We start from the raw sequence: 12,190 nt of genomic DNA on the forward strand, positions 1-12,190 counted from the left end.
GTCAGGTTTGTGAAAGATAAGATGGTTGTAGATAGGTGGCATTATTTCTGAGGCCTCTATTCTGTTCCATTTGTCTACATATCTGTTTTGGTACCAGTGTCATGCTGTTTTGGTTACTGTGGCCTTGTAGTAATAGTTTGAAGTCAAGTAGCATGATGCCTCCAGCTTTGTTCTCTTTGCGTAGGACTCTCTTGGCCATACAGGTTCTTTTTTGGTTCCATATGAAATTTAAAGTAGTTTTTTTCTAATTCTGTGAAGAAAGTCAAAGGCAGCTTGATGGGGATAGCATTGAATCTATAAATTACTTTGGGCAGTATGGCCATTTTCACGATATTGATTCTTCCTATCCATAAGCATGCAATATTCTTCCATTTGTCTGTGTCCCCTCTTATTTCCTTAAGCAGTGGTTTGTAGTTCTCCTTGAAGAGGTCCTTCACATCCCTTGTTAGTTGTATTCCTAGGTATTTTTTTCTTTTGTAGCAATAGTGAATGGGAGTTCACTCATGATTTGGCTCTCTGCTTGTCTATTATTCGTGCACAGGAATGCTTGTGATTTTTGCACATTGATTTTGTGTCCTGAGACTCTGCTGAAGTTGCTTATCAGCTTACGGAGATTTTTGGCTGAGACGATGGGGTTTTCTAAATAAACAATCATGTCGTCTGCAAACAGAGACAATTTTACTTCCTTTTTATTTGAATATCCTTTCTTTCCTTCTCTTGCCTGACGGCCTTGGCCAGAACTTCTAATATTATGTTGAATAGGAGTGGTGGGAGAGAGGCATCCTTGTCTTGTGCCGGTTTTCAAGGGAATGCTTCCAGCTTTTGCTCATTCAGTATGATATTGGCTGTGGGCTTGTCATAAATAGTTCTTATTATTTTGAGATACATTCCATCAATACCTAGTTTATTGAGAGTTTTTAGCATGAAGGGGTGTTGAATTTTATCGAAGGGGGAAGAGGCCTTATTTCTCAGCATGACAAAAAAATTCAGAGGCCATAAAGAAAAAGACTTCACAGATACATCTATATAAAAATTTTAAAATCTTCATTTAGTAAAAAATATATTTCTAAGAAAAAATTTAAAATACAAACTATATAATAGAAGAGTGGAAAACAATCCTTAATATAAAAGAATTCTTGCTGATCAATATGTAAATCACTCAAAGAAAAATGGACTCAGTTATAATTAAGGTAGGTCAGGAGAAAGGAAAGTAATTCATCTTCTGAACAGATGTTCACCCTCACTAATTAAAAATGAGAAAGGTAAAAAATTCTGTCAGACTCGTAAATATTAAAAGCAGTAATACCTAGTGTTGGTGAAATGGTGAGAAGCACTCACCAACACTATATTAGGAGAAGTGTATACTGGTATAGCCTTTGTGGAGAGCAATTTAATCTGACAGCACCATTAGAACTTTATAGACTTCTAGAAATTTATTGTGCAGAAACCCAAGAGATACAAAGTTAAGAACAGAGTATTCTCTGTGATGCTCTTTTTCTTTTTTTTTTCTTTTAAAGATGGATAGGGCAAGGTATGGGTGGGCTGATATTCTTTAAGACAGTAAAATAAATGTCTATCAATGAAGATGATTACATTATAATATGCCCACAGTATAGCAACCTATTCAATTGGGTTAAAAAGTGAAGTGCAGGCCAGGCGCAGTGGCTCACACCTGTAATCCCAGCACTTTGAGAGGCCAAGGCGGGCAGATCACGAGGTCAGGAGATCGAGACCATCCTGGCTAACACGGTGAAACCCCGTCTCTACTAAAAATACAAAAAATTAGCTGGGCGTGGTGGTGGGCACCTGAAGTCCCAGCTACTCGGGAGGCTGACGCAGGAGAATGGCGTGAACCTGGGAGGTGGAGCTTGCAGTGAGCTGAGATCGCGCCACTGCAGTCCAGCCTGGGTGACAGAGTGAGAAGCCGTCTCAAAATAAACAAATAAATAAAGTGAAGTGCATCTATTAATCTGGAAAAATGTTCTTCGCAATTCAGTCTAAAGTGAAGATTAAAACAAATTATATTATGTTCAACTTTCAGTACCTAATGATGTATGTTTGATTCTATATATATATACATATACACACACAAAAATGTTAAGTAATTGTCTCTGGGAGCATGTTTTTTTTGGGAGGGGGGGACAGGCTCTCACTCTGTTGCCAGGCTGGAGTGCAGTGGCGTGATCTCAACTCACTGCAACCTCGGCCTCCCAGGTTCAGGCGATTCTCCTACCTCTGCCTCCTGAGTAGCTGGGATTACAGGCACACATGAGTAATGCTCAGCTAATATTTGTATTTTTAGTAGAGATGGGGTTTCACCATGTTGGCCAGGCTGGTCTCGAACTCCTGACCTCAAATGATCCACCCACCTTGGCCTTCCAAAGTGCTGGGATTACAGGCGTGAGCCACCATGCCCAGCCGCAAGCATGAGTTCTGGGCAAGGAATTTTACACTCTTTACGCCATTCTATAATGATAAGTATCAACTACATTTGTTTTTAGAATAAGCATGTCACTTGTAAATTTTAAAAAATATTCATCTGGAAAATACAAAAATAGAAAAGAAAGTAAAATTTTAGGTTATTATCACCTACAGCTATCAGCTGTTTCCTTGCAGTATTACTAATACACAAAACAAATTTTAAATGTTTGCCAATTTTCAAGTATTGTGACAAAAGAACCAATAAGACTTCCAGTTAAAGACAGTGAAATGGATACAAACATTAGCTTGTGTACCTTCCTCGAACTCCACTAAAATGGTAATAAAACACATTAAAGGAAGAACAGAAGAAAAGATATTGTCAATAAAATTTTGGTAGCTGGAAAAGAGATGGAGGAGTAATAATAAACTTAGCTAAGTCTTGGGAAACCCGTATCCTAAGATGGCAGAGAGCAAAATCAAGAAATAACCTGATTTATATCATAGATTCCTCAAAACCTCAGGAACTTGGGTGGCTCCAAGGATAACATCTAATGAGGTAAAACAAAGCACGGTAATGTCACCCAATTTTTCCAGAGATTAAAGCCACACCCCAAGCCAATCAATGCACGTTATTTTCCTGGTTAATAATTCAAGGCTGGACACTGACCTACTTGACCAAATCAGATTAATGAGAAATACCTGCCAAATCTGGAGAGGGCTTCTTTGTTGTGATGAATATAAATGACAAGTATGTGGCCCTGACTGTTTCCAGTATACATTGTATGACTCTAATGGAATTCTGTTTTGTGGACAGCAGAACAAAGAGAGAGAAATACTGAGTCAACCAACCTTGATGTTAACATTCCTCTAGACTGCCAACTTTATAAACAGTAAATTTTCTTAAGCTAGTTTGATGGAATTTTGTAGTTATGTGTAGCAGAAACATCATAATGTGTAAGGGCTTACTTTTGTGCCAGGCACCGCTCTTAAGAACTTTACATGTAGTATCTGATTTAATACTACAAGATATATACTATCATATTCCATTCCACATATGAAAAACTCTGGCAGGTATATTAAATAGCCTGTCCACAGTCACAGAGTAAAAGAGGGAGCAACAATTTGAATTTAGGCAAACTAGTGAATTGCAATCTTTAAAGTAATAGAATAAAATTAAAATGTTAGTTATAGTCAAGATAAAAAGTTTTCAGGGCCGGGCACGGTGGCTCAAGCCTGTAATCCCAGCACTTTGGGAGGCCGAGGGGGGTGGATCACGAGGTCAGGAGATCAAGACCATCCTGGCTAACACGGTGAAACGCCATCTCTACTAAAAAAAATACAAAAAACTAGCCGGGCGAGATGGCAGGCGCCTGTAGTCCCAGCTACTCGGGAGGCTGAGGCAGGAGAATGGCGTGAACCCAGGAGGCGGAGCTTGCAGTAAGCTGAGATCCGGCCACTGCACTCCATAGAGCGAGACTCCGTCTCAAAAAAAAAAAAAAAAAAAAAAAGTTTTCAAAGATATAAGAGAGGGCAGTATATTTATGTCCAAATATTTCTATATGGGGCTAAAATCAAACATTTATCTTGTAGAAAATTTATAAAGATTTTTTAATGCCTTACCCTTCTTTTTCTTTTTCTTCTTTTTCAAATCTCCCTGTCTACAAAGAGAAAAAAAAATCATTACCATCTTTGTGATAAAATATTTATAAAGCATTAAGTAAGTGCTCTGTAAGAGTTAGTTGGGCACTTATCATAAACATGGTTTAAGACGTGGTATCAGCTCACCAAAGCTAACAAACTAGTTAAGATTTGATTCAGGTTAGGGTCCATTAAGCTTCAGATACTATAATTTTTGGAAGGTACTTAAGAAAACAGAGGTGACAATTCAAAAACAGATTCTGTTTACATTGAAAAATTTTTTTCAGTGACACACATTAAGTCTATGTAAAAAGTAATTTGCACAAGCATGAATATCTACAATCCCTTGGTAAGTTACTCTATGTTTGGCACGACTTTAGAGAATAAATTTTTTGCCAGAAGAACACGTGTAGGTCAGATACATGCAAAGAATTATCTCTGGAAGGAGACGCAATACAAGTTACATTGGTTATGGCCCTGGGAGGGAGGTGGGTAGACACAGATGGAAGACTTTTAACTTACTCTTATACTTTTTTATCTTTCATATTTTAAATCCTGTGAGTTTATTAATTTTTTAATGTAAGTAAAATATGTATTAAGTACACTGACCAAAAAAGGCACTAAAAAGGGCATACAAATTAACACTTCAAAATAACTGTCAAGGGCAGGGGGAGGGATAGCATTAGGAGATATACCTAATGTAAATGACGAGTTAATGGGTACAGCACACCAACATGGCTCATGTATACATATGTAACAAACCTGCATATTGTGCACACGTACCCTAGAACTTAAAAGTATAATAAAAATAATAATAATAATAATAATGATTGTCAAGCATTCTGAAAGTGGCTGGGAACAGTGGCTCACATCTGTAATCCCAGAACTTTGGGAGGACAAGGCAGGTATCACCTGACGTCAGGAGTTCCAGACCAGCCTGGCCAACATAGTGAAACCCCGTCTCTACTAAAAATACCAAAATTAGCTGGATGTGGCAGTGCGTGCCTGTAATCTCAGCTACTCGGGAGGCTGAGGCAGGAGAATCTCTTGAACCAAGGAGGCAGAGGTTGTAGTGAGCGAGATTGCACCACTGCATTCCAGCCTGGGTGATGGAGCAAGACTCCTATCTCAAAAAAAAGTATTCTGAAAGCTCTAGTGAACAGAGAAAAACATAAAAATACATCTCTCTATATATTCTTATGTGATATAACTCAAGAAATATGAAACAGTGAACTAAAGATGAGACAGCAACAATTCATTCTATAAGTCATTCAATTGTGAAAGTTCTCTCAGGATACCCCAAATAAGAAATGCAACATACTGTTATCTTACTTGAGTGTTTCATCTCTTACCCAGAGTGTGCAATAGTATTCTAAATTGTCTCTCTACAAATTATACTCCATAGCCATACTGAAATTTCCCAACGGTTCTCTGCTCTTTCTTATTTCTCTGCCTTAGCTCACCCTTTGCCTACCTCGTCCTCATCTTCCTCAGAGTCAACACAATCATCTTCTCCATGAAGCCTTTCCTAACTTCCCACTGTCCTCAGGAAGAAGTGACTATTCCCTCCGGTGTACTCCTCTATGCCCTGTACAATCACAACAGGTGCAATCTTTATTGCAATTATTGTTTAAATATATTTCCTTCTGCTAGACTCATGTTCCTTTTTTTTTTTTTTTTTAAGACGGAGTCTCACTCTATCACCCAGGCTGAGTGCAGTGGTGCGATCTTGGCTCACTGCAACCTCCACCTCCTGGGTTCAAGTGATTCTCCTGCCTCAGCCTCCCAAGTAGCTGGGAGTACAGGCATGTGTCACTACGCCTGGCTAATTTTTGTATTTTTAGTAGAGATGGGGTTTCACCATGTTGTCCAGGCTGGTTTCAAAGTCCTGACCTCAAGTAATCCACCTGCCTTGGCCTCCCAAAGTGCTGGGATTACCGGCATGAGCCACCACATCAGGGCTCAAGTTCTTTTGAGAGCAAGTACCATGATTTATTTTCTGGTCAACACCTAGCATAAACCTATCACATAGTGTATTGTTAAAAGAAACTAAACCTTTGCATCCAAAAGTTAACAAAATACTAACTTTTAGTAAGATAAAGAGCATTAATAATGCCTAATAAAAATACTGTTCTTAAACTTAAAACCTTAAAAATTCAATGTATATCTTAATGATTGTCTAAGAAAAAAGAGAAAGAAGTCAGGTGCGGTGGCTCACGCCTGTAATCCCAGCACTTTGGGAGGCTGAAGCGGGTGGATCACCTGAGGCCAGGAGTTCAAGACCAGCCTGACCGACATGGTGAAACCCTGTCTCTACTAAAAATACAAAAATTAGCCAGGCATGGTGGCAGGTGCCTGTAGTCCCAGCTACCCAGGAGGCTGAGGCAGGAGAATAGCTTGAACCCAGGAGGCAGAGGTTGCAGTGAGCTGAGATCGCACCATTGCACTCCAGCCTGGGCAAGACTCTGTCTCAAAAAAGAAAACAAACAAACAAACAACAACAACAAAAAAAAAAGAAAGAAAGATTATTTTAAAAGAAACTTTTAAAGATGGGGGTCTTTCTCTGTCACTCAGGCTGGGGTGCAGTGATGCAATCACTGCTCACTGGAGCCTCACACTCCTGGGCTCAGGCGATCATCCCACCTCAGCCTCCCAGTAACTGGAACTAGAGTCAAATGCCACTATGCCAGGCTAAAGAAGGAACTGTGTTCTTAGTTGTTACCCAACCCTGTTTGGTGAAGAAAAAAAAAATAGTAAACATACTTAATTGAAAATCCATTTAAGAACTCCAACTGAATTTATAATTGTAAGATGAAATGGAATTTGGAACAATGTAACCTCTTTGAGACTCCAATTCCTTATTAAAAGTTTTGGAAGTTATTATGAGAATGACAATGTTTTTTATGAAATGCAGAGTTTGTTAGGAAGAAATCAGTCACTGCTGCTGAGTTTTTTTTAAGTTAGGGAAAAATTTAGATTTCAAAAGGCATTCAAAAAAGGAGAAAGTAGTAAAAACTTATGAATGCCACAAAGCTAAGGAAATGTTTTATCTTTTCCATGCTCTATTTGTTCTGAGTCAAAAGTAAAATCTTAAAACATTTTACTGTAGGTCTCTGCTAACTATATTTTTAAGATGACAATGGAACAAACGAGTCAAAATCTGACTTCTTGTAAGTAAATGAAGCCGACTAACCTTTTCTTCAAATCAGCAAAATAAATCATATACTAAATGATGTATTAAATGTACAACAATAACTTATAGGTAAAGGAAGGCACATCTAGCCTATGGAGTGTTTAAAAAGGATGAAATATGTCCACATTTTAGTATGTGGAAAGATCTCTAAAATTCATTAAATAAAAGCAAGTTGGAAAACACTAAGTACAGTACAATTTTCCTTCTATAAAAAATAACTGGCCATGGCGCTCAGCACTTTGGGAGGCCGAGGTAGGTGGATCACTTGAGGTCAGGAGTTCAAGACCAACCTGGCCAACAGGGTAAAACCCTGTCTCTACCAAATATACAAAAATTAGCCTGTAGTACCAGCTACTCAGGAGGCTGAGGCAGAATTGCTTGAACCTGGCAGGCGGAGGCTGCAGTGAGCCAAGATTGTGCCACTGTACTCCAGCCTGAGAGACAGAGCAAGACTCTGTCTCAACAAATAAACAAACAAATAAGAAACTAAATAACAAAAAATAAACTAATCTAAAGAAAATATTCATAAACCACCTGTGTGTGTAAACACAAAGAAAAACTTCTGGAATAATAGATTAAATTAATACCAGAGGTTAATTTTGGGCTGAGGGAAAAGGGAAGGAAATAAGGACAAAGAGCTGGGTACAGTGAAAGAAATGGAAAGGAAACAAAGAGAACTAGAACTTTATTCACACGAAATTTCTATAAGAATATATTTTTTATTCTTTGTCTAATTTAAAATCAGCATTAAAGAATGTTACAACGAAAAATATTACCCTTGTTCCTTTGGTTGACTATCTCCAGTAACTTTTCCACCCTTCTTCCGAATGTACGTAGCACCAGGAGAATTTTCAAGAGCCTCAACATCTACTTTTAGAGACATACTATCTGACGATGGCAAGTGTTTACTAAGACTGTGATAGAACAGGAGTTCAGGAACATAATATACACAAACACACACATTTATATAGATATATATGTTTGCCAATATATCTATTGACACTGGAAGACTGTCTTTTCTTGATGACCTTCAACAAAAGCAAAAATGTTCCTAAATCTTCTATACAATAACAATTACAAGTTGTATCAATTATATAGTACACACAGTATTCTGAAAGGAGAACGTGAGGAGTCATAATCTAATCCTCTATTCCTTAACTCAATGATGTGGAGCAAGGTGGTGGCTTAACACAAACTCCATTCCAAAACAACTATCAAGTTTATGACTTGAGACTGCTTAGCATCCACCAACCCACCTCAGTTTTGGGAACACACTCTGATGAGAGTAGCACATATGATCCAAGCTCAATAAGGGCATCAAATTTGCTTATCAAGTAACTATTTGAGATAAGCAAGTGACCTAAGTAGTTGAATCCGAAAATAAGATTTCAGAATCATGCAAAACTACCCACATAAAATACGCTTTTTCTTTTCCTTGCTGCTGAACTTGAACCTGGAGGAAAAGACGCTATACCCTTTTGACTTCATTTTTGCTTCTGGATGAAACTGAACCCTAAGTTGGATCTATCGCCGCATTTTTCAATCACACTGATCAATAAATTGTCATTTTTTGGTTTTACTAGTTAAAAGGAGGATTTGTTAGTTGCAATTTACAATGGAAAAAGCTCCAGTCAAAACACAGATATTAGAAGAGACGTATTGTGCTACTGAGGAGCTGTAAGAAACAACAATCAAAAGGATACGCTTTGGCTTTCTCTGGATCTACAAGTGAGTAAGCAGAAATAAGCTGTGCCAGGGTGTGAATATCTTTTGGATTTTGTCTAAAAGAAGAAATAAGAAAATTACTGAACTGTTTATAAAACTGGAGAAAGTAACATAAACAAGTAACTCTCTCATATCAAGTAGCAGCAATAAATGTGTTACTTCTACAACTCCATGTTTCAGAGCTTACTTCCACAGCTGTTGTAGGTCACTAATTGCCTCCTTCTTCCGCCCATATTTGAGTTTGAAGTTTGCAGCTTCTCTTATCAAGGACAAATGAGCAGGAGATTTGGGCTACAGTTTCAATAAAATGAAAAAAAAGTTTCAAGCTAAATATCTAGCAAGTAAATGCAGTTATATCCATTAGACCTTTAAGAAATACACCGATGCATTAGATCCCTCATCTTAAGTTTCACTGAATGCCTGAAACAACAAAATCATCCACACATGCAGAGGAAAGCAGGTGGACAAATTATTAACTGTACAATCACCAATGGATAAATTTGGAAAACAACCTATATCTATTTGATGTCTACAACTGGAAACATTCCCCTATAATAATCAAATCTTAAAGATATGCCACCATAGTTCTCAAACATTAATTTAATATAATACTTTCCCAGAGCACTGATACCCTTCCACTGCTAACAGTACTAACAGTATAAAATGTCACCTGCACGGCGTTATGTATAATTTTAAGTTGGATACTGCTCATGCAGAGATCCATACTGGAAATAATGATATTCCTACTAGAGACATGATACACAACTATTCCATGTATTACTGTTGTACTAATTGCTACCACCCGTGGGTTCTCTAGCTATTAAAGATGATCTCTTAAATATGCAATCATGTACTATTATTATTTCTTGAGATTACATAAACAAATACATGTACACATACAGCAAGGAGCTTGAATAAATATAAATGAACTATTTTTCTATTTTGCAGCCATTGTTTATTTCTAATAACTTAATTTGGATCTGGTATACTGAAAAAAATGAATTTGATAATCTAAATAGTATTTCACTTTTAAAATAGTGACGTGTAATACTTCAGTTTGCCTGAATTTTTTCACTACTACCTCTTTATTTTTATGTAAAAACATGCCCTCATAACATTTTACTCCATTTGTTTACCTGATGGTTTTGATACCACTGGATAGCTAGTGCGAAGACCTCAATGGCACTATCAATATCTTCTTCATGGCTGTACATGGTAACTAATGCAGACACCTACACAGCCAAAGGTATAAATTAGTGAATCCTCCCTTCACTCCCAGAATACCATTTCTGAAAATAAAAAACACTGAAGAAATAGCGAATAAAGGCTCTCTGTTAGTACCTGATTTATCATGAAAGCTACTCCCTTTAGAGAACATAGTAACTTTACTTCCAGAAATACCATGAACAACTGTGTTTTCCAAATATGAAGGTAGTTATCTGTAAAATAAACCTTTCCTTTAAAGCAGCGCCAGTTCACAAATGGTTTGGTAAGTACAGAAGTTGAGAATAAGCCCTTAGAAATGTTCATACAACAAGACACGGCTGGACATTTAAGTGTATGATCAGTGAGGCATACATAGAGTGGCTGAACTCTCATGATGAATCCCACGTGGCATGAGCTGCTTCAAGCCAGCAAAAAGAGTGCCTAGTGTCGCTTAGGGACAGGAAGGAGGCCTATGCAGCTGGAGTGGAGGGGGAGGGGGATGATGAGCAGTACGAGATGAGGATAGAAAGGAAACAAACAGCTGGATCTTTAAGAACAATCAGTAAAACTGACAAACCTCTGGTCAGGCTAATCAGAGGGAAAAAGAAAAAAAGACATGAATAACCAGTATCAGGAATGAGAGAGGTTCTATAGATATTAAAAGGATAATAAAGAAATACAATGAAGAACTTTTATGCCAATAAAGTCAGCAACTTAAATGAAATGGATACATTCCTTGAAAGGTAAAAGAAGGCCATATATTAAATATTAGAAACATTTTATTTTCAGTCATATACTATATTTGACTTTAAGGTAAAGTAATTATAGCACAATCCTTAAAATATGAATCTTCAAGGGAAAGCACTACCATATTATTACATTTAGTGAGTGCCAACTGCACAGAGGCCATGTTAGAGAATGCAAACATGAATAAAACAGCCCCTGTCCAAAAGATGCACTACAGAATTATACTATGGAAAAGATGCTTTCACAGCTATATTAATGATTGAAACCTGCAATATTTGAATAATCAGAAAACTAAAAACTAAATTTGTTGGCCACTATTACGAAATTGTTCTAATTTAAAGAAATCACACTGATGAAAATGGTTTAGGCTAAGAAATTCCCTATACAGATCTGAGATTATTTGAGGTTGGCTTTCAGTGATACTGTAAGGCCTAAATAGTGCCTGGCACATTTGACTGAATAAGAAACCAATACCAGAGCAGAGAATGAAATTAAATTTATACCAGACAATTATTACTATTATAATTACTACTCCTACCTTAAAGTGAACACATATTACACATATAAATAAAGTGAATAACATTAGACATATAAATAAATTATCAATTCAACTACTTTTCAATTTTGTAATGTTTTAAACTCACCATGCCTGGTTTATGCTTTAACTCCTCTATGCTTCTTAATATTAGACATGCTTTAGAAATATTACCTTAGGAGAATAAACAAAATCAGCATTACATAGAAGAACACATATTATGAAAAAAAATACAAGACATTTTACTTCCTCCCACTACTTTTCCTTAGGAAAGCAACCGTAAGTCATATTTTGTAACATCTCTAAACACGTAAGTTTTGGGGTCTTGGGGATGGTGAACTCTATTCATTTAGAGAGAAGGAAACTGAGCTCTAAAGAAATAATATACCTTGCTTAAGTTCACAAAGAAAGTTAATGGCAGAGCTGCTACCAGAAAAGAAGTCTCTCAACTCCCAGTCTGTTGAGTTCTATTTCTTCTTTTTCGGGCTATAACTTGAAGGTGGGGTCCTTCCCTAAAGGCCTTGAAATATGTTACTATAGATATGAGTGCAATGGAAAATTTCCTATGGTGTTAAATTCTGATTTTGTACTCATTGCAAACCTCAATAACTCAAAATTCCTAGTCTTTAAATACAAACAAAAAACCATGACAGACTGTCAGGAATTTCAAGATAATAAATCATCCTTGAAAAAATAAACTAAACACAGGAAGAAGAAAGATCAAG

At 37.0% G+C, this 12,190-nt stretch overlaps 1 protein-coding gene across 1 annotated transcript in view; it reads right to left on the reverse strand.

The window, feature by feature from the left end:
- SRP72 (signal recognition particle 72) overlaps nucleotides 1–12,190 on the reverse strand; it is a 36,615-nt gene that overhangs the window by 3,346 nt on the left and 21,079 nt on the right. The window contains exons 12-17 of the mRNA XM_023192245.3: nucleotides 11,575–11,639; nucleotides 10,114–10,209; nucleotides 9,165–9,268; nucleotides 8,956–9,033; nucleotides 8,029–8,166; nucleotides 4,042–4,079 (exon numbers count right to left, since the gene is read on the reverse strand). Of these exons, the coding sequence (XP_023048013.1) occupies nucleotides 4,042–4,079; nucleotides 8,029–8,166; nucleotides 8,956–9,033; nucleotides 9,165–9,268; nucleotides 10,114–10,209; nucleotides 11,575–11,639 (519 nt within the window). The remainder of the gene's footprint in view (nucleotides 1–4,041; nucleotides 4,080–8,028; nucleotides 8,167–8,955; nucleotides 9,034–9,164; nucleotides 9,269–10,113; nucleotides 10,210–11,574; nucleotides 11,640–12,190) is intronic.

This window comes from Piliocolobus tephrosceles, chromosome 3 (genome assembly GCF_002776525.5).
Source record: "Piliocolobus tephrosceles isolate RC106 chromosome 3, ASM277652v3, whole genome shotgun sequence".
NCBI lineage: Eukaryota > Metazoa > Chordata > Mammalia > Primates > Cercopithecidae > Piliocolobus > Piliocolobus tephrosceles.